This window comes from Haliotis rufescens, unplaced genomic scaffold (assembly GCF_023055435.1).
Source record: "Haliotis rufescens isolate VD_foot unplaced genomic scaffold, xgHalRufe1.0.p SCAF_3, whole genome shotgun sequence".
NCBI classification, from domain to species: domain Eukaryota; kingdom Metazoa; phylum Mollusca; class Gastropoda; order Lepetellida; family Haliotidae; genus Haliotis; species Haliotis rufescens.
This window is the reverse complement of record NW_025964001.1, coordinates 14,827,412-14,849,818: the sequence shown is the minus strand read 5'-3', so window position 1 is coordinate 14,849,818 and position 22,407 is coordinate 14,827,412. Positions and strand designations below refer to the sequence as shown.

The 22,407-nt window shown below is 42.7% G+C and overlaps 1 protein-coding gene across 3 annotated transcripts; it reads left to right on the top strand.

The window, feature by feature from the left end:
- Positions 1–1,330: 1,330 nt before the first annotated feature.
- On the top strand, positions 1,331–21,723 carry LOC124134777. 3 transcript variants are annotated; one of them, XM_048403794.1, is made up of 13 exons: positions 1,331–1,561; positions 4,259–4,368; positions 6,646–6,714; positions 8,901–9,024; positions 9,672–9,823; positions 11,421–11,492; positions 13,067–13,187; positions 13,425–15,452; positions 15,489–16,865; positions 18,461–18,532; positions 19,225–19,392; positions 20,526–20,649; positions 21,202–21,723. In XM_048403794.1, the coding sequence occupies exons 1-13, from the start codon at positions 1,513–1,515 to the stop codon at positions 21,422–21,424; spliced, it is 4,689 nt and encodes a 1,562-aa protein (XP_048259751.1). In that variant the 5' UTR covers positions 1,331–1,512; the 3' UTR covers positions 21,425–21,723. The 3 variants fall into 3 exon arrangements, with proteins under 3 accessions (XP_048259751.1, XP_048259752.1, XP_048259750.1); XM_048403795.1 differs by having other exon boundaries at positions 1,332–1,561; positions 13,425–13,591; positions 13,646–16,865; XM_048403793.1 differs by having other exon boundaries at positions 1,332–1,561; positions 13,425–16,865; positions 21,202–21,722.
- Positions 21,724–22,407: the final 684 nt, after the last annotated feature.

The window sequence follows — 22,407 nt, the reverse complement described above, 5'->3', positions numbered from 1 at the left end:
ATTGTGAGAATATGCGGGAAAACCCCACCCGTGCATACAATGGACTTGTCCGATATTGCCGAGGTCGAATTCTGTTGAGGGAGTCATCATTATTTAAATACGGGTACCGGTATTTATTTTTAAAGCTTGTACATTTCATCATCATCCTTAAAGTGGCTGTACATAATGTTGATATCTCATATAAGAAATAAACGACTCGTGGTCGTTGTTTATCGTGCAATAAAACACTACAGGGAGAATAAACCATGAGGGGCCTCTCGTGGTTCATTCTCCCTGCAGTATTTTATTCCCCGAGTGGTTTATTCTCCCACTGCTATTTTATTGTACGATAAACAACTCCCACGAGTCGTTTTTTAATGAACATATCGCAATGATATATGTTATCACTGATGACGTCGCATAGACATATGTTGTCACTGATGACGTCGTTCAGACACATGTTGTCACTGATGACGTCGTTAAGACATATGTTGTCACTGGAGACGTATTAGTGTAGGCAGTCGCCAGTCAGAGGATCTAACCCCTTCTACATCAGCTGCATAATTTGACATCTTAAATTCCTTTCAAATTCCTCAATTCACTGAACTGTGTGACTTTCTCTTATACTTCTGTTTCGGGAAGAACGGGTTAACCTAATGGTGAAAGCGTCCTTTTTCGTCATGTTGAAGTTATTATTCTTACAATGGATTATCCCTTCTCCTAGTTCCAATATCAAACATATCCACTCTGATCCCGGGAGATTCTGTTTACTGACGGTTACAGTTTGTGCATTTACGATAACTACGGTTGTTTTTTAGGAGTTACGTTGTGGAAAGATTATCAGGGCCTCGCACGTGTGTCTGTGGGGAAGTCAAGTATCCCCGCACTTTGGGATACATCGTATAGTAACCAAGAAGACCATAGGGTTTATTTCTAAATCAATAAATGCTCCCCTCCTCAAAATATCTCAAAAGTGGATGAGGGTTATTTTTTTCGAAACATGCTTTGTTTCTTTTCGACTACTTTGTTAGCTGACGTCCGTAATAATTTTCAACCTCAGATATGGATAACACGAAATAATAATCATAGACAGACAGCTTATATTCTAATTTATTACACGATTAGAAGATAAAAACAAACAAATTAGCCAATACCCTACCACATAAATTGTATATCCCAAAGTTTAATGTTAATATCAAACAACCATTACTCTTTAAACGCTTTCGTTGATAATAAATCAGTTCCCATTTGCTTACCAAGGGGCATCCTGCACATACGTGTAAACAAACCTGAGATAAGACGCCAAAAACACAAGGTCCAAGACCACACCCTTGCTGTACATCACTGTTTAAAAATGTCTATTTGAACAGGGTCAATGAGAGTGACTATAGAACCACCTACTACATCAGAACGAGGCGACCAGTGTTATATCATTTTCCGGAATACCTGGTGCCAATAAATTAAGGCGTGGGGTGTCGGGTGGTATTAAAGCTTGTGTTGCCCTGGACATTCAAACACAATATAGCCACGGCCATGCCCCCACCACTGTGGGTACTCCTAGTGGGATTATCCATTTCGCAAGGTAAGATCAATTATTTTATGACAAAGTCGACACAATTTATGGATAACAACTTCTTTTTTTTACTGTAAAAGCGACTGTTCAGTATAGATCCTTATACTGTTGTCAAGCAAGGCTGTTTGTAACTTATGTCCGTTTCATTTTTTTCTTGATATATCTATATGGCTAAATTTATTTTTAAATGGATGAGTTTTTGGTATAATTTACATGTATGGATTTCTGGTTGAACCTAGATGGAAAATAATCTTCAAGCGGGTTTTGAAGCGGTTGTCTTCCAAACCTAGTTTTTTAAAATGGTTCACTTCTAAACCTTTCATGTTTTTCACTTCTATTGTAACACCTAGGTTTTACAATTGACGCTTTTTTAAACTGGCCTATTGATATGAATATAAAGTTGATTTTATATCTTTTACGTGACTCGGACCTGCGACATCGGAAATCGTGTGCAGGCTCGTAACCTACTGTTTTCCCACAGAGTCACGTGGGGCAGGTGATGAAATGTTGTTCAATTTTACATGTCATGAATCCAGATGGTCCATGCTGCCCATGACTTATTTTATCTAATAATATATATCTACAAAATAAAATAATGAATACAATCCAAATGGAGCGCAGGACAATACTGAATCCTTGAGCTGAACAATCTAGACTTGCCTAGCCACTCTAGACTTGAGTTGGACTGTTATTTAATTTATTCTCTTGGGTCGGGAGACATAACAATAATAAGCACAATGTGAGAAGCAAAACTTCTTTGATGAACCGTGAAGATCCGGGATAGAATGGATCTTCAGCAACCCATGCTTGTCGTAAAAGGCGTCTAATGGGATCGGGTGGTCAGGCTCGCTGACTTGGTTGAGGCATGTCATCGTATCCCAATTGCTCAAAACTGATATTCGGGATTATTAAGGGGATAAGGGCTGGATGATTAAAGTCTGTTCCTGACAGGCTTAGAAGGGGGAGGTAGCATTTTAACAGTTGAATTTTGAATGAACACCTATCACGAAGAAATGTTTTGATGACGAATCAATTTGTGATGTTGTTAGTGCATATATCGTGAATGATCATCAACTGTATCTGTTGTTTACCCCCTGCTATAGAAACTGGACGCTCTTCTAAACCACCAACCCTACTATGTGATAGAATTAGTAAATATTGTTTTAATGCTTTAAATTTCCACACTGTTGAAGATGAAAAGCACTTTCTTATATGTTGTCCTTTTTATGAAGATTTAAGATATGAATTATTTTATGGAGCTTCAAATGTATCCCAGAGTTTTTATACCCTTGATGATATGCATAAGTTATGTTTTACATTGAAATCGGACGACGAACAGTATTGTTTATCTAAGACTCTTTTCGTAATGTATAAACGATTATTATCTTTTATATGAATTGTTTTTAACAATACTTATATACTGCTGAAATTGTTATAGCTTCATACTTTCTATGAATTATGTTTTCATCGTGTCTCATAAGCCTAATGGCTAGTTATTCTCTCTCTCTCTCTCTCTGAAATTTGTATAAAAGTATGTGACAGGGTGTGAGGATTTCTTCCTCAATCCACAGGGTTCTTTCAGGAGAAAACGATTTGGATAGTTGAATCTGTAACATAACAACGTCCTAGCTTATTACGGTATCTCCAAATGTGCCCTCATGGATACTTTGTAATGCTACTATTCCACACAGAGCACGAATCCCACGAATCGCCACGATTTGTAAATTGTAGGATTCGTGGAATTTAGCAAATATTCTGGTTCAATTCGTGACGCTCTACGATCTAGTTACGATACAGGTACGATAGAGTTACGAATATTCGTGGGATTCGGCTGGATTCGCATGGCTATTGTCAAGAATTCACTACGATTTACAAGACGCTATTACGTGAGTGAGTGAGTTTGGATTTACGCCGCTTTTAGCAATATTCCAGCAATATCACGGCGGGGGACACCAGAAATGGGCTTCACACACTGTACCCATGTCGGGATTCGAACCCGGGTCCTCGGCGTGACGAGCGAACGCTTTAACCACTAGGCTACCCGACCGCCTCAGACGCTATTACGAATACTGCACGAAAGTTAGGAATCAGTTAAGAATACGCCGAATGCATGTACGAATCAGGTACGAATAAAAATGAATTCGTGACTATTCTTGACAATTTTTGGGGTATTCCCTCAAGATAGCTATAAAAAGCCCCCAACCATGCATGGGCATCAGCTTCAAAATGGATGTCCAACGTAGAGCATCTTGCTGAATCGTGAATTTCGTGTTATAATGGCACAATCGTCAGCACATGACCTGAAATCAATGTTAATTTCCTTATATACCCAATTTGCCGGCAATCGTAGCTGATTCGTGATTGGATCGTGAGCTTCGTACCTGCTTCGGTGTGTATTCGTGGGATTCGTGACAGATTCGTAGCCGATCCGTCGTAAAGCCACGAATCCCCGAATGAGTTAAGAATACCTACGAATGCCTACGAATTTGTTAGGAATTAACTCCGATATTTTCGAATCGGGAGTTCGTGGCCAAAACTTTGAACAGCTCAAAACTTTTGCACGGATTCCCGCTAGCTCAAGAATTGTCAGAACTAACTACGAATATATGCGAATCAGTTAAGAATTTCACGAAAATTTATCAATTCGTGGGATTCGTGGTCTCTGTGGAATAGTAGCATTACAACGCTATCCAACTTGTTCTTCAGTATTACACGTGGAGGCCGCCCCGCTCTCCCCTCTCACGTGCTACACGTGCGATGACCCTGATGACCCCGACGACTGCGTATTTGATGAAGTCACGTGCGAGCCGGACGAGGTATGTTTCATTAAAAAAAGGAATCTCCTTGAATCAAATACTGGTTGTCCTGCTGTGTGTTTATACAAAACAGTGTCGTTATCATACAACATTACAGGGCCATAGAGACGGGAATCTGCAGAAATCAAACGCAGATTGACCTGAAGTGTGTATATTACATATAACAGTGCAGTCATCATGACCTGAAGTGTGTATAGTATATATAACTATGTAGTCATCATGAACTGCAGTGTGTATATCGTATATAACTGTGTTGTCGTCATAACCTGCAGTAGGTACATTATATAGATCAGCGTAGTCATCATGACCTGCAGTGTGTATATTATATATAACAGTGAAGCCATCATGACCTGCAGTGTGTATATTATATATAACAGTGTAGCCATCATGACCTGCAGCATGTACATTATATAGAACAGTGTAGTCATCATGACCTGCAGTGTGTATATTATATATAACAGTGTAGTCATCATGACCTGCAGTATGTACATTATATAGAACAGTGTAGCCATCATGACCTGCAGTATGTACATTATATAGAACAGTGTAGTCATCATGACCTGCAGTGTGTATATTATATAGAACAGTGTAGTCATCATGACCTGCAGTGTGTATATTATATATAACAGTGTAGCCATCATGACCTGCAGCATGTACATTATATAGAACAGTGTAGTCATCATGACCTGCAGTGTGTATATTATATATAACAGTGTAGTCATCATGACCTGCAGTATGTACATTATATAGAACAGTGTAGCCATCATGACCTGCAGTATGTACATTATATAGAACAGTGTAGTCATCATGACCTGCAGTGTGCCTATTATATATAACAGTGTAGCCATTATGACCTGCAGTGTGTATATTATATATAGCAGTGTAGCCATCATGACCTGCAGTGTGTATATCGTATATAACTGTGTTGTCGTCATAACCTGCAGTAGGTACATTATATAGAACAGCGTAGTCATCATGACCTGCAGTGTGTATATTATATATAACAGTGAAGCCATCATGACCTGCAGTGTGTATATTATATATAACAGTGTAGCCATCATGACCTGCAGTATGTACATTATATAGAACTGTGTAGTCACCATGACCTGAAGTGTGTATGTTATAGATAACCATGTAGCCATCATTACCTGCAGTGTGTATATCGTATATAGCTGTGTTATCATGACCTGCAGTGTGTATTTCATACATAACTGTGACGTCATCATACAAAGTGTGTTGTCATCATGACCTGCAGTGTGTATATTATATATAGCTATGAAGCTATCATGACCCGCAGTATGTATATTATATATAACTATGTTGTTATCATGACCTACAGTGTGTATATCATATTTGACTGTGTTGTCGTCATTACCTGTTGTTTGTATATTATATATAATAGTGTAGTCATGCTGAACTACAGTGTGTATATCGTATATAACTATGTTGTTATCATGACCTGCAGTGTGTATATCATATTTGACTGTGTTGTCGTCATGACCTGTTGTGTGTATATTATATATAACATGGAAGCATGTTTTATAAAACTACTTTTTTTCTAAGTATGATGATAATTTGTCAGCAATCATAGTGGCATATTTCAGACAAAGGAAGATAATTCTGTCATGATGAAGAATTGTTATAAACTGCCGGGCGCAAAAGGTATACACCCATGTAGCTAAAAATAAAACAGACAAGAAGTGGTCAATCGATGGTGACGTAATTTATATTTATCATGGTTGTGTTTGGGATCTGAAGTTTTCAGTGTTTCGGCGACTGTTTCCAGCCAAGCCAAGTTCTTTTGCCGGGCACTTTAACCGTTCATGGCCTGTAGTTGTTTGTTATTTAACGCCGCACTGAGCAATATTCCAGCTATATGACAGCGGTTTGTAAATAATAGAGTCTCGACCAGACAATCCAGTGATTGATATCATGAGCATCAATCCATCCAATTGGGATCGATGACATGCATCAACCAAATCAGTGAGTCTGACCACCTGATCCCGTTTGTCGCTTCTTACGATCACAGTCACCTGTTTTGTCAAGCATGGGTTGCTGAAGACCTATCTGACCTTCAAAGGTATAATGGCCTTTATGTATTCCTAGAACAACAGTACTGATATAATAGTTTCAAAATAAAGGATATGATAGATTAGCCGAAGTTGGTCATGGAATGTAACTTCTTTATAGTACATGTACTTATGTTTCATAGTTTGTTTGTTTGTTTGTTTGTTTGCTTTACTTTTGTAAACACTTGTATGGTTGTGTTGATGCCAGGTGTGCTACTCCGTGCTGAGAAAGGACAGAGGACATCTTCATCACCACCTAGGATGCATGAAACAAGAGGTGAGATAGAGAAGGGTTTTTCACCACCTAGTCAGTGCTATTTTTTCTAATACAGTTAAATAAGTTTTCAATCAAACTAATTTGATGTACGTAGCTATAGATGGTTTGGGGACTGAGCGATAATGATACTTAGGTATTACTGATGTAATTGGGCATCGGACCTTAGGGGATATTTTTGTGTGAATAAAAAACTCAGCCTCCATCTGCTTGAAAAAAATCTCGATTTATGGACATCTGCTTCTTTGCCATCAAGACAAGGGCATGATAGACAGTATGCCTGTAACACTTATTTATTAATATTCATTTCAAATCTTCCATTTCAAGATGCTATATCATGCACGCCACGTGTAGTATCCTCTTTGACCACTTTGACTCCCCCCTGTGATATGACTGAAACAGATGACTGTGATGTGAAATGCCCATTTAGCATCATTTACCCTTACTTGGGAAAAAATACAACATAAACATTCTTTTAGTGTCAAAAGTCAGAATCATTTATCAACATCATTTACAAGTTATGCCATGAATGAGAACGGAAAAGAAGGTATTGTGTCCACAGTTTGGAGGACGGGGTCAGTTGTTCAGTACTCGTCAAACATCAAGACTGAAATCAGCACATGAAGTTCCTTTAATTCTTGAGAGGGGCGGTCGGGTAGCCTAGTGGATAAAGCGTTTGTTTCGTCACGCCGAAGACCCGGGTTCCTTTCCCGACATGGGTACAATGTCTGAACCCAAATTCTGGTGTCCCCCGCCGTGATATTGCTGGAATATTGCTAAAAGCGGCGTAAAACCATACTCACTCACTTTAATTCTTGAGAATGTCACACCTGTCAGAAAGTATTGTGTATGCCTACCACGGGAATCAATGCACGCCACAACTCGACCATGAGAAGATGTGATACGTCTGATCACAAGAAATGTGATTCTACACCACTCTTGTCAGAGAACCTGTGGTACCTGATCCTTGTTATAAGAACGAACTGGTTGTGCTCTGATTTGTCAGTCAAGGTGACTTCACAAGATGTCTTTTGTGATAAGTCTGGTTGTGATTGTGCTGACCAAGGCAAGACGTTGTATGGGGTCTTGTGTTGTCTCTTTGAAACAGAGTCCTGTCCAGGACCCACTTGCACAAAGTGATCTTAGCGCTAAGATGATTGTAACTCTCATACTTTAACATAGGCTTACAATAGTCTTAGCGCTAAGATCGCTTTGTGCAAGTTGGCCCTGTTCTGTTGCGAATACGGTAGTACAACAGGGTCGAGAGATTGGTCTATGTGATGCTTTCCAGTGATGTTTCCTTTCAAAATCACCAGGTCTGTCCTGACTTGGCTACAGATGCTGGATTGATAGGGCTAATGATGCTGCCACCCCAAACGTTTTGACATCTTGAAATAGGAATCTTTGCCAGTTTCTGTTCTACCTGCATTGCAGTGTCAGCGTTACGTCTCGTGGTGGTCTGTAAGCTCTGATATTGTACTGATGCAGTCTTCTGGACACTGTCCAGCGACTGACATGATGACTGTCTCAGCTGATGATGTCACAGTGATAATATCATTACTCAGATGGAGGATATGCATGTACAAATTACTCGGTGGTGGTGACGGGAGGTGTGCCACTCCTAGGCAGACAAAATCACAAACATCTGAACTTGTTTCTTGGATCCGTATGACACTCACACAGTTGGACCGTATGGCGCTCGCACAGTTGATCATGTGACACACAGTTGATCCCGTGATACTCACACACTTGGACCTATGACACTCACACACTTGGACCTATGACACTCACACACTTGGACCTATGACACGCACACACTTGGACCTATGACACTCACACACTTGGACCTATGACACTCACACACTTGGACCTATGACACACGGAAATGGTCCTGTGACACTCGTAGTTGGTCCTGTGGTATGCACGGCCTCAATTAACTGTACAAGGTATACTGGTTACAAATCCACCATTCGCCTCCATCTTTGATATGTCAACACCATCCCCGTTCTTGTACGTTTCTCCGTGGCAAAAGTCACTGACCTCACGTTGACCTTTCCGCTCACACAGCCAGCACACTGTGATAAATACTCATCTCACGCACCCACTGGAACCACTAAGGTAACCTTCATCATGTTGATTCATCCTTGTCAGAATCCCCAGGATTTGACCTTCCGTTTATCTCTCCCCAGACCTGCTACCAACAGGAGGGCAACAACACCGACAGGTGCGACTCCGGGGCCTTCCTCGAGGGTGACCGCTGTGCATTCTGCTGCCAGAAACACCTCTGTAATGTCGACGCTGTCATCATGGAAGGTAACAGCTGAATTCTAGGAGGTATCATAGTCAAGACGTTTGTTGTAACTCGAAATTTCACGAATTAAGAACATATCTCCCAACGAATTTGCTAACAAATTTCAGTAATAAAACTTTTTAGATCAGTCGCGTGTAGGGGCGTGTAATGCAGACATATATGCTATATGGAGCTTGATGGTCAAAGACACTTCACCATTGAGTTTCATATTTTCTTCTTACCCTGTAGTCCAAAGAGTTCATATTTTGCACATCCGTTGACTTGTGGCGCGGTCCTTTTAAAGATCCTCAATTCTGTGCATTTTCAGCAGTTTAGGTATTGGCTGGTCCGTGTTCGAATCCCAGAATCCTGCTTGTGACTTTTTTGCAGTGGTAGAAACAAACATTTTTGGTCCACTAGTCCTTATAATGATAAAATATACTAAAACTCCTAAAAATGGTAAATATCTACTAGTCCTTATGATATTGGGCAGTTTGGCAAGTACTAAAGGACTAGTGCCAATTTCTAACGCTGGTGAGTGTAAACGTGTATGACCTGTATTATATGGGTTCTTCTTCCAGCATTAAGCTCACATGCAGTGATATAATGAATACTATTCAAAGCGGATTTAAATCCAACTCACTCACTCACTCACTGATTTGCGGTGTAGAGGTACCGACGGCCGAGACCCTGGTCACTGATGGAGCAAAGATAGCCGGAGATGGACACACGGAGGGACATCGGTGCTATGTGTGCGATGGCGAGACGGACAATGCTCAGTGTAGTCAACCAGACCACCTACACACCTGCCCTGACAACGCAGTGAGTACAACCTATACTACTCAAAAGAACTTACGGATCACCCGATTCTTTCCTATCACAAAAGTTAATCTGTCAGGGCATGAATGGTTAAGTATAATAATATGAACGAATCGGGGGTCATTAACTTCTGTTGAGTACGTTTAAAACGAGCACGCTTACAACGAACTGTTTGTTTGGTCCCGGTCATTTGCTGTAGATTTTATCATATAAAATTGCAGGATTTAACGAACACGCTTATAGCGAAATAACGGATATAGCGAATTTACTTTGTTGTCCCCTGTGTACTCTGTCAACTCTGTTTGAGTGTATAACGAACTGTTAATCCCTGTATGTCTTAGTTGACACCGGAAACGCTTGAAGGTCGAAACTTTCAGTGTATATATGTTGCGACTGTGATATTCACAGGAGACTATTTTCTTCTACAACCCCGCCTTGGCGTAGATGACAAAGAACGAAATTCACTGCATGATTCATTCGCTATAAACACCCAAGGTTAAACTCTAAGGCTAAAAGGGGCGGTCGGGTAGCCTAGTGGTTAAAGCATTAGCTCGTCACGCCGAAGACCCGGGTTCGAATCCCGACATGGGTACAATGTGTGAAGCCCATTTCTGGTGTCCCCCGTCGTGATATTGCTGGAATATTGCTAAAAGCGGAGAAAAACCAAACTGACTGACTCACTAACTCTAAAACTAAAATAAAAACAGGAAATGTTCCTGGGCACTTTAAATCCCAGGCCTCATTCTTTGTTGCCATTAATTTTTCAATATTGCCAGCGTCATATAAAGCAGACTCTATTATGCATAGAATTGGCGTACTTGACAAAGAACAGAGTTCACTGCCTTGACTGTTTCTCTGGAAACAACCAAGGCTGAACGTTAAGGCTAGAAAAAAGCAGGAAACGGTTCTCAGTCATCGATCTGTCACTTTAAATCCTATGCGTCATATTTTATTGCCAATATTTTTCAAATTGACAGCGTCATAGGAAACAGACTCTCTTATCCATTTAACACACGTTTTCCGTTTCCATTAAGATCCGTGAAGATCCGGAGCAGAATAGGTCTTCAGCAACCCATGCTTGTCCTAAAAGGCGACTATGCTTGTCGTAAGAGGCGACTAACGGGATCGGGTGGTCAGGCTCGCTGACTTGTTTGACACGTCATTGTATCCCAATTGTTTGGATCTATGATCATGATGTCAGTCACTTGATTGTCTGGTCCAGCATCGACAATTTACAGACCGCCGCCATATAGCTGGGATATTGCTGAGTGCGGTGTTAAACAACAAGGCAACCAACAACCGTTTCTATTAAAAAGCGGGGCGGTCGGGTAGCCTAGTGGTTAAAGCGTTAGCTCGTCACGCCGAAGACCCGGGTTCGATGCCCGACATGGGTACAATGTGTGAAGCCCATTTCTGGTGAACCCCGCCGTGATATTGCTGGAATATTGCTAAAAGCGGCGTAAAACCATACTCACCCACTCACTCACTTAAAAGCCGAGTTCAAGCTGTACCTTGTTTTCAATAAATGCGTTTTTCCAAGCCACGGAGAAGATCAAAACAACTTTGTGTTACTTCACTGAATACTTTGTGTTGTTTCCAGACGGCTTGTCTCACCACTGTGTACTATGGATCCAGGAGTTCCGTCATCACGAAGACGTGTTCCAAGTTGCAGGTCAGTTGTATGACGTTGAAGAAATTCAAAATCTGCCTGGCAACAGAAAACATACAGCCATGTTTGATGGTGGCTAGAATGAAACAGGAATGAAATGTTCATTCGATGGGGATGTATTTGATACAGGTATCACAGTTGTGTTTTGGACCTTTAGTATTCAGTGTTTCGGCGACTGTTTTCAGCCTAGTAACGTTTTGATAATAATTCTTCAAATCTATCTTTTAAAGTGTATTCTTTCTTTTGTCTAGCAGTTTATATGAAGGATCTTCAAGGTATAAGTCTAGGATGAAGCATGTCCGAAGGGTTTTATGATATTTAAAACCCGCATCCGTTTTAAACGTTTTATATATAAAAAAAACACAAGGGGAAATGTTTGATCTAACTTATAAACCGACAAAAGACACTAAAAACAACATTTATTAACATTTTTCAAACATAATTTCTATGAACTTTTAAAACGTGCGTAAAATATCTGACTTACGATACTTGAAAAGACATTCTTAAAAGCATTGTGATATGTCAGCGCCTCTGTATTACTGGGCTGCAGATAATAGCGTTACGTTTTCGGTCCTCGGGAATATAAAGAAAACACTTGTCATTTGATTTTACATTTCATTTCATTGTGTGCAAATGCAAAATAAATTTCTAGCGAGAAACATTCATGTTACAATATATACGGAAGTTGTATTAATAATCTCCTTGCTGACCTTCAAAAACCCGTCACCTTGACCCAAAGCCTGTGCCTTCGCCACACATACGGGTCACAAGGCTGCCTATGTCTGGGCTCGGCTCCACACAGCGATTTGCTTTGTTTATTGTAACTCACATACTTTAACATTGGCTTACGAAAGTCGTAGCGCTAAAAATGTTTTGGGAAACCGTGCCCGGGTGAACATGCACCCACCCGACCTTCCTGCCCTGTGACCTTGGCCCAGTCAGTACATAGGACCTATTCATAGGGGTCACATGACTTCCTACCTGTCTAGTCCTCGTGCACCCACTCGACCCTATTGACCCTGTGACCTTGACACCTTCAGTACATAGGGACAAGATCCGTGCAGATCCGGGGTAGAATAGGTCTTCAGCAACCCATGATGTTGTGAAGGCGACTATGCTTGTTGTAAAAGGCGACTAACAGGATCGGGTGGTCAGGCTTGCTGACTTGGTTGATGCATGTCATCGATCCCAATCGCGTGGATCGATGCTCATGATGTCAATCACTGCATTGTCTGGTCCAGGCTCAATTTTTCACAGAGTGTGGCGTTAAACAACAAACAAACAAAACAAACGATTCGCTGTGCAGAGTTGCGTCCCTTTGGCACGCCAGAAACCTATGATTGTGGGTTCGAATCCCGGTTCGCCCCAATTATGTTTCTAGGTTTGTCAGCACCATACCCGTGCTCGTGGGTTTCACCAAAGTGGTAAACGTCTGAGACCTGCATCACTTCGGGCTTTCCTCCCACATTAAGCTGACACGCCGTGATATAACTGGAATACTGTTAAAAGCGGCGTTAAACCCAACTCACTCACTCACTCAAATACGTTGGATAACACGTTTTATTTGTAAATCGCAGTCATGTATGAACCTACAAGAAAACAACGACGGCGACTGTTGGGATGAAGATGAGGCGTATGGAAAGTGTTCTTACTGCTGCGAGGGACCCGGATGCAACAAGGCAGTGATACCAGGGATAGGTATGGACACTAGGGAAGAAAAACATGGGCGTTTGGTGCGGCATTTAACTATGTTGACGCTTTCACATGAATGCTTGGACAAACGATTTTCGTTAATTCATTGTTCTATACATAACTTAAACGTCAATTGTTTTGAATAGATGTCAAATTAAAGATCGCGATCATGCGCATGCTTGTCCTAACATTTCAAGTATATGCCTTCACATTGTTAATATCATGATGTCGTTCTTGGATTAGGTGATGAGAGTGCTGAAGACAACGTTGCCCCTCCCCCCGGTGCCCACCATGCATCAAAGGATAACCACCCACACCCCGGAGGGCCCGCAAGCAAGGGGCGACCAGGAAGCAAGGAAGTTAGGCATTCCTCTGGAAGCAAGTCAATTAAGCATCCCTCTGGAAGCAAGGAAATTAAGCATCCCTCTGGAAGCAAGGAAACAAAGCATCCCTCTGGAAGCAAGGAAATTAAGCATCCCTCTGGAAGCAAGGAAATTAAGCATCCCTCTGGAAGCAAGTCAATTAAGCATCCCTCTGGAAGCAAGGAAATTAAGCATCCCTCTGGAAGCAAGTCAATTAAGCATCCCTCTGGAAGCAAGGAAATTAAGCATCCCTCTGGAAGCAAGTCAATTAAGCATACCTCTGGAAGCAAGGAAACTAAGCATCCCTCAGGAAGCAAGTCAATTAAGCATCCCTCTGGAAGCAGGTCAATTAAGCATCCCTCTGGAAGCAAGGAAATTAAGCATCCCTCTGGAAGCAAGTCAATTAAGCATCCCTCTGGAAGCAAGGAAATTAAGCATCCCTCTGGAAGCAAGTCAATTAAGCATCCCTCTGGAAGCAAGTCAGTTAAGCATCCCTCTGGAAGCAAGTCAATTAAGCATCCCTCTGGAAGCAAGTCAATTAAGCATCCCTCTGGAAGCAAGTCAATTAAGCATCCCTCTGGAAGCAAGTCAATTAAGCATCCCTCTGGAAGCAAGTCAATTAAGCATCCCTCTGGAAGCAAGTCAGTTAAGCATCCCTCTGGAAGCAAGTCAGTTAAGCATCCCTCTGGAAGCAAGTCAATTAAGCATCCCTCTGGAAGCAAGTCAGTTAAGCATGCCTCTGGAAGCAAGTCAATTAAGCATCCCTCAGGAAGCAAGGAAATTAAGCATCCCTCTGGAAGCAAGGAAATTAAGCATCCCTCTGGAAGCAAGTCAATTAAGCATCCGTCTGGAAGCAAGTCAGTTAAGCATCCCTCTGGAAGCAAGTCAATTAAGCATCACTCAGGAAGCAAGGAAACTAAGCATCCCTCAGGAAGCAAGGAAGTTAAGCATCCCTCTGGAAGCAAGGAAATTAAGCATCCCTCTGGAAGCAAGGAAGTTAAGCATCCCTCTGGAAGCAAGTCAATTAAGCATCCCTCTGGAAGCAAGTCAATTAAGCATCCCTCTGGAAGCAAGTCAATTAAGCATCACTCTGGAAGCAAGTCAGTTAAGCATCCCTCTGGAAGCAAGTCAATTAAGCATCCCTCTGGAAGCAAGTCAATTAAGCATCCCTCTGGAAGCAAGTCAATTAAGCATCCCTCTGGAAGCAAGTCAATTAAGCATCCCTCTGGAAGCAAGTCAATTAAGCATCACTCAGGAAACAAGGACAGTAAGCATGGCTCCTGCCGGGGGAAGTCCTGTGAAAAACCTGATAAACCTTGCAGGGGAAAATCCTGTGAGAAGCCTTGCAAGGGGAAATCCTGTGAGAAGCCCGATAAACCTTGCAAAGGGAAATCATGTGAGAAGCCTGATAAACCTTGCAAAGGGAAATCATGTGAGAAGCCCGATAAACCATGCAAGGGGAAATCCTGTGAGCAGCCTTGCAAAGGGAAATCTTGTGAAAAGCCCGATAAACCATGCAAGGGGAAATCCTGTGAGCAGCCTTGCAAAGGGAAATCTTGTGAGAAGCCATGCAAGGGGAAATCATGTGAGAAGCCCGATAAACCATGCAAGGGGAAATCCTGTGAGCAGCCTTGCAAAGGGAAATCTTGTGAGAAGCCCGATAAACCATGCAAGGGGAAATCCTGTGAGCAACCTTGCAAAGGGAAATCTTGTGAGAAGCCATGCAAGGGGATATCCTGTGAGAAGCCTGATAAACCTTGCAAGGGGAAATCCTGTGAGAAGCCCGATAAACCATGCAAGGGGAAATCTTGTGAGAAGCCCGATAAACCATGCACAGGGAAATCTTGTGAGAAGCCTGATAAACCATGCACAGGGAAATCTTGTGAGAAGCCTGATAAACCATGCACAGGTAATTCTTGTGAGAAGCCTGATAAACCATGCTCAGGGAAATCTTGTGAGAAGCCCGATAAACCATGCACAGGGAAATCTTGTGAGAAGCCTGATAAACCATGCACAGGGAAATCTTGTGAGAAGCCTGATAAACCATGCACAGGGAAATCTTGTGAGAAGCCTGATAAACCGTGCTCAGGGAAATCTTGTGAGAAGCCCGATAAACCATGCACAGGGAAATCTTGTGAGAAGCCTGATAAACCATGCACAGGTAATTCTTGTGAGAAGCCTGATAAACCATGCTCAGGGAAATCTTGTGAGAAGCCCGATAAACCATGCACAGGGAAATCTTGTGAGAAGCCTGATAAACCATGCACAGGGAAATCTTGTGAGAAGCCTGATAAACCATGCACAGGGAAATCTTGTGAGAAGCCCGATAAACCATGCACGGGGAAATCTTGTGAGAAGCCTGATAAACCAGACCTCCCTGATAAGCCTGACAAACCTGATAAGCCAGACAAGCCTGATAAACCAGACAAGCCTGACAAACCAGACAAGCCTGATAAGCCGGACAAACCCGATAAGCCAGACAAACCTGATAAGCCAGACATACCCGATAAGCCTGACAAACCAGACAAGCCTGATAAGCCGGACAAACCCGATAAGCCAGACAAACCTGATAAGCCAGACATACCCGATAAGCCGGACAAACCCGATAAGCCGGACAAACCTGATAAACCAGACAATCCTGATAAGCCAGACAAGCCTGATAAACCAGACAAGCCTGACAAACCAGACAAGCCTGATAAGCCGGACAAACCCGATAAACCAGACAAACCTGATAAGCCAGACAAACCCGATAAACCAGACAAGCCTGATAAACCAGACAATCCTCATAAGCCAGACAAGCCTGACAAACCAGACAAGCCTGATAAGCCGGACAAACCCGATAAACCAGACAAACCTGATAAGCCAGACAAACCCGATAAACCAGACAAGCCTGATAAACCAGACAATCCTCATAAGCCAGACAAGCCTGACAAACCAGACAAGCCTGATAAGCCGGACAAACCCGATAAACCAGACAAACCTGATAAGCCAGACATACCCGATAAGCCGGACAAACCTGATAAGCCGGACAAACCAGATAAACCAGACAAACCTGATAAGCCAGACATACCCGATAAGCCGGACAAACCTGATAACGGCGGTGGTTGTGGGTGTGACAAACCAGACCACCCAGGTAGTGGCAGCAAGCCTTGCGACTGCGGCTGCTGTAACACCGTCATTGTCCCCAAGGTAGACATCGACATCAAAGTGAGTGTCAGCGCCGACATCATCAGGAACTGTACAAGACATAAACTGCGAGAGCTGCTGGGGCTTATCACGGAGCAACACTTCCATAAACAAATCGACCTCGGAGAAGTCACAGGTAAGAATAAGGTTATTTTGATGACGGCGTAAAATGTCATACACTTGAATTCAGGAATATGGCCTCCGAAAGCAAGTAACAGCGCGCATTCTGCACGTGCGTTAGAGACACATGTATATTCCTAAACGCAGGGGCTCGCAGGGGCTCGTGTACGGTTTTTGGTTGGAGTGAGTGAGTGAGTGAGCTGGGTTTAACGCCGCTTTTAACAGTATTCCAGTTAGATCACGGCGTGTCAGCTTAATGTGGGAGGAAAGCCCGAAGTGATGCAGGTCTCAGACGTTTACCACTTCGGTGAAACCCACGAGCACGGGTATGGTGCTGACAAACCTAGAAACGTAATCGGGGCGAACCAGGATTCGAACCCACAATCCTAGGTTTCTGGCGTGCCCAAGGGACGCAACTCTGCACAGCGAATCGCGGCGCCTTAGACGACTGGGCCACCCGTGCCCCCTCTCGGTTGGAAGATGGCTTGCAGTATATACAAGTATTTACTATATACAGGTAGTTATATGCAAGAAGCGTCATGTTCCAGGTCTGCACATATTAGTAGCGGTTATTGTGTTGGTGCCCCGGAGCACCAAGCCTAGCCCCAGCTAGGATAAATTTTAGCCCCTCTTATTTTTCGTCTCTGGACCAATGCTTGTATACACAAAGAAAAAAGTTAAGCACACCCCTATTTCTGAACCATGACAAATGGCAAAAATCATGGCATGGGATGACTGACCACAGGAGCTGGGCGATACCAATGTCATCTGATAGAACAAACGTTTGACAACAAATAAAGAAGATATTAGTGAGTTCTGATTGAAATTTGATGACAAAAACATCATGGTAACACAGGTAGTGTTTTTGACCTTGGACAATACCTAAAAAACGTATGGAGCTGCAGGATTAAGTAAAGGAGTTACGTTACTTTGATGTTTCATGTGAAAATGTTACTTAAAGTCTCTACTTGACATGATACGTGAAACAGATCAGTGGCGGGTATAACCGCCACATGCCCGGATGACGCATTCTACACTATGTCTCATGACTCCAGTCAGACGTTGGATCTGTTGATGGGTCAACAAAACCACTCCTGATGCAGTGCTGCTTGCAATTGGCGTACATCTTGTACAGGAGGATATCGTACCTGTATGCGCCGCCCCAGAATATCCCAAACATGTTCAAGGGGGTTCAAATCTGGGCTCATTGCTTGCAAGGGTAGAGTCGTTATTGCATTGGTCCTCATGTGATCCACGACTGCATGCGAACGATGAGGCCTGGCATTGTCATGCATGTACTGAGGTCGTTTAGCAAGAGGGTGGTTGTCAAAATGAGGAACGACGACTGGCCTCAAAACGTCCCGGATGTACTGAGCCCCTGTTAGGTTACCCCTTATGGTGACCAAATCCAACCTGCAATCATGAGAGATACATCCCCAAACCATTACCGAGCCCCCGCCGTATGCAACAGTCGGTTTTATGTTCCTGGGGGTGTAGGCCGTGTTAGTAAAGTACAGATTCTCGAACTGTTTTGGGGTCATCATCGGCGACCTCAACGTTAAATCAGTCCGCTACGACATTCGGTATTTAAGTTGAATGCGTCCTTTGCAGGTGATCTCCTTCCTGGGATAGAGGTTCACGCCTCCAATACAACAGAACAGATAAACAAAACTCCAGAAACAAGTAGGCCGTTCCAACTGAATAATAACTATTATTCTTTTCAACATCTATTTGAAATATTTTTGAATGTTAAAGTTTTAAACTTTTGTAACACTCAAAAGCTTGTTTGTTGTTTAACGCCGCACTCAGCAGTATTCCAGCTATATGACGGCGGTCTATAAATAATCGAGTCTTGACCAGACAATTATGTGATTGACATCATGAACATCGATCTTCGCAATTGGGACACGATGAAATGAATCAACTAAGTCAGCGAGTCTGACTTCCCGATCCCGTTAGTCGTCTCTTACTCTCAAACATGAGTTAGTGAAGTCCTATTCCTTATCCGGACCTTCACGGGTCTAACACTAAGTGGGCACTTGTACTCTACCCTAAGAATAGGACCGCCTCCGTGGTCTAGTGGTAGAGCGTCCGACCGCGTCATACCAAAAGACGTTAAAAGATGGTACTTGTTGTTACCCTGTCTGGCGCTCGGCATTAAGGGACTGGTCGGCTCGGAGTCGGTATGCTGTGTCTGAGTGGGGTATTCATGTTAAACTGCGTCATGGTATCTCAGTGAGCTAGCACTATAAATCGGCATCAGTCCGGACTAGTACAAGCAGCCACACAAACACACACACGTACATGCACGTCGCTTTAAAAGTGCAATAAACCCCATTTCACCTCACCCTAAGAATATATTTTCCTTTTTCAAGATGGAACGATTATTCCCAAGACAACAGATACACCACCGACATCAAGAGTCTCCACTACCATTCCACCCGAGTCGACGACATTGACAACGACGATCGCCCCGACCACAACTTCGACTACAACCACAACATCGACTACAACAACCACGTCTACCACAACAACGCCAACGCGTACGTTTATCTAAATGTTGCGTTTTGAATCAACAACACTTTCAATGGTCACTGTTACATCCCCTCGTCCGTGTGTTATTTATTCCATGTAGCAGAATAACGGGTTTCCTGATTGACGGGGTGTTCTGTTCTTGGGGGTGACTGCAAATTCTTCCCTGAGCTCCTATTGTTCTCCCTGGGACATCCTCCCTGGTCTAGTGGATAGAGTAGATGTCGGTGGTTCGATCACCGGCCGCGTCATACCAAAAAAAGACGTTGAAAGATGGTACCTCTTGTAGCCCTGCCTGGCGCTCGACATTAAGGGGATAAAACAAGAATTGGTCACCTCGGACTCCACATACTGTGTCTGAGTAGGGTATCCATGTTAAACTGCGGAATGGTATCTAAGTGGGCTAGCATTATTAGTCCGGACTAGTAAAAGCAGGCACATACACAGGCGCCCGAAAGCACGCACGCATGTGTACGTCGCAATAAAGTGCAATAAACTTGAACGTGACGTTAACACTCTTGATACCGAGTTATTTCTCTGACGCAAATTTTCCTGAGATCTGATGCGTGAAGGTTGTGCAAGAATTGCGCTTGCGCAGCACTGGATCTAACTCCGGTCATAACATTACCCAGAGATGTGAAACGTGATTTTGTAAACACAATCCAATATGGCGGAAAGTTTACTTGATGGTTCGTGTTTGCCTATTTCCCCCCAAACATTCTTCACGATCCTATGGTTATCGACGACGTTTTGGAGTAATCATTGGTGATTTGATAAAAGACAGATACCCATGATCACGAATATGCTTTTTTGTCATTTCTCAGGGTAAATATACGGATTTAGATTACAAAACACGATGTAAATAACGCCTTGAACGGAGATTTAGTAATGTGTCAAATATGGCGAGACTTAATATGTGCCTAATATTCAGGGATCATATTCAGCAATTTTGCTTTGCCTAAAATGACATTGGACGATATCACAGAACAAGGAATTTCCTATAGAATTCAAAACTGTGCGTGATACTTGTTAAATTTTATTCAACTTTAAAGTAAGGGTTGAAGAGGAGGGAGATATATGTCCCTCAGGCATCCAGGGGGTAAATCCTCATTTCACCTCACCTCACCTCTTCTCGACCATACAGCGTTCCAGTGTTACCAGTGCGAGGGGGTGGAGTGTCAGAGCCCGTGGGTGGATCCTTGTCCCTCCGCTCTCTGCCGCACCACCATAAAACAAGACTCCGAAGGGAAGCGAACACTCAGTAAAAGGTACGGACCCGCTTGTACTGTCTCAGTTGTTAAGACGCCAAAACACGTAATGCAGAGTTGCGTCCCTTTGACGTGCCAGAAACCTAAGATCTAGGGTTCGACTCTCTGTTCGCCCTGATTATGTTTTTAGTTTTGTCAGCCCCATACCCGTGTTCGTGGATTTTACCAAAGTCATTAAATTCTAAAACCTGCATCACTTCGGGCTTTCCTCCCACACCAAGCTGACACGCCGTGATATAACTGGAATACTGTTCAAAGCGCCGTTAAACCAAACTCACTCACTTAACGGACAGGTTACTAAAGTTACACCAATATGTATCTAGCCCCTCCCAGAGCCCACAATGTTATCGTTAAACCTGTTTATTGTCTATTCACGTCAACTCAAGAAATGTTTCGGGTGAATTGGTTGATAGAAAATAGACCTCTCTTACCAATAAATTGCAGCAAACGAATGATTTGCTTCGGACTGAATATAATGCAAAGAAAATGTACGCTTATGCCGTACGTATTGTCGTGTTATAGTGTTTGATGCGCCGTAAAATCTCTTTTCAGCTGCAGTAACGAGGCGTTCTGTGAAAAGGAGTGGTGGCAGAAAACTGCCCCAAACAACGAGTGCTTCTTCTTGGACGAAAGTCCGTCCGGTCCACCTGACATGCCACTCACGTGTACATTCTGTTGTGAAGGGACACGGTGCAACAAAAACTTTCTTCCAGATTTCAGCAAACTGTACAGCAAAAATCACCACGGGACATCAAGACCAGAGAGTGAAAACTAATATCTTTGGCCTATATGAATGTTACATTTACCGTTGGAATAATATTCTAGTCGAGCAAACACCGAAATGCGAAATCATCTACATAAATACATTGTAAAATATAAAAACAGCAATGTCTGAAGCTATATTTGTGGCATATGCACTAGTACATGTCTGTTATAGTATGGAGCTCTTCGAAACAACATCTCAATAAAAGGAGAATAGACTCTTTATGCCGCTCTTCTCAATAGACTATCTGTGCGCGCAAGCTAATGAAAAGCTATTTGTTTCTTATATGGAATAAACACATGCGCAGCCTTCCTGTTGTGGGCTATTGATGATAACACTCATAAAATGTCAACATAAACACTAAACATAAACACTCAATATAGCACACAACATCAACACTCAACATAACACATATGATTTAGAACTCAGATACGCGTTTGTTCTTGTACGATATGGGCGAAGGGGTAGCCATGTGGCCTAACCGGTTGCTCGTCTCACCAAAAAGTCGGTTCGATTCCCGAAAACGGGTATATCTGAAGCAGATGACATTTCTTATAACGATATTGTTGGAGTAAACAAACACCATTCCGTGTGTCCCTGGCCGTGATGTTGCTGTAATGCATAGTGACACCCAACACTCACACCCATATACGAAATACTATTCCATATTTTAAACATCCTATTTCCTCTCCTGAAAGGTCCGGGGTAGAATAGGTCTTCAGCAACCCATGCTTGTTGTGAAAGGCGACTATGCTTCTCGTAAGATGCGACTAACGGGATCGGGTGCCCAGGCTGTTTGACTTGGTTGATGCATGTCATCGATCCCAATTGCGTGGATCGATGCTCATGTTGTCAATCACTGGATTGTCTGGTCCAGACTCGATTATTTACATACCGCCGTCATTTAGCTGGAATATTGCTGAGTGCGGCGTAAAACAACAAACCAACCAAAATGGTTAATTATCTATACGTCTTTTGTTATCCTTGATGCTATC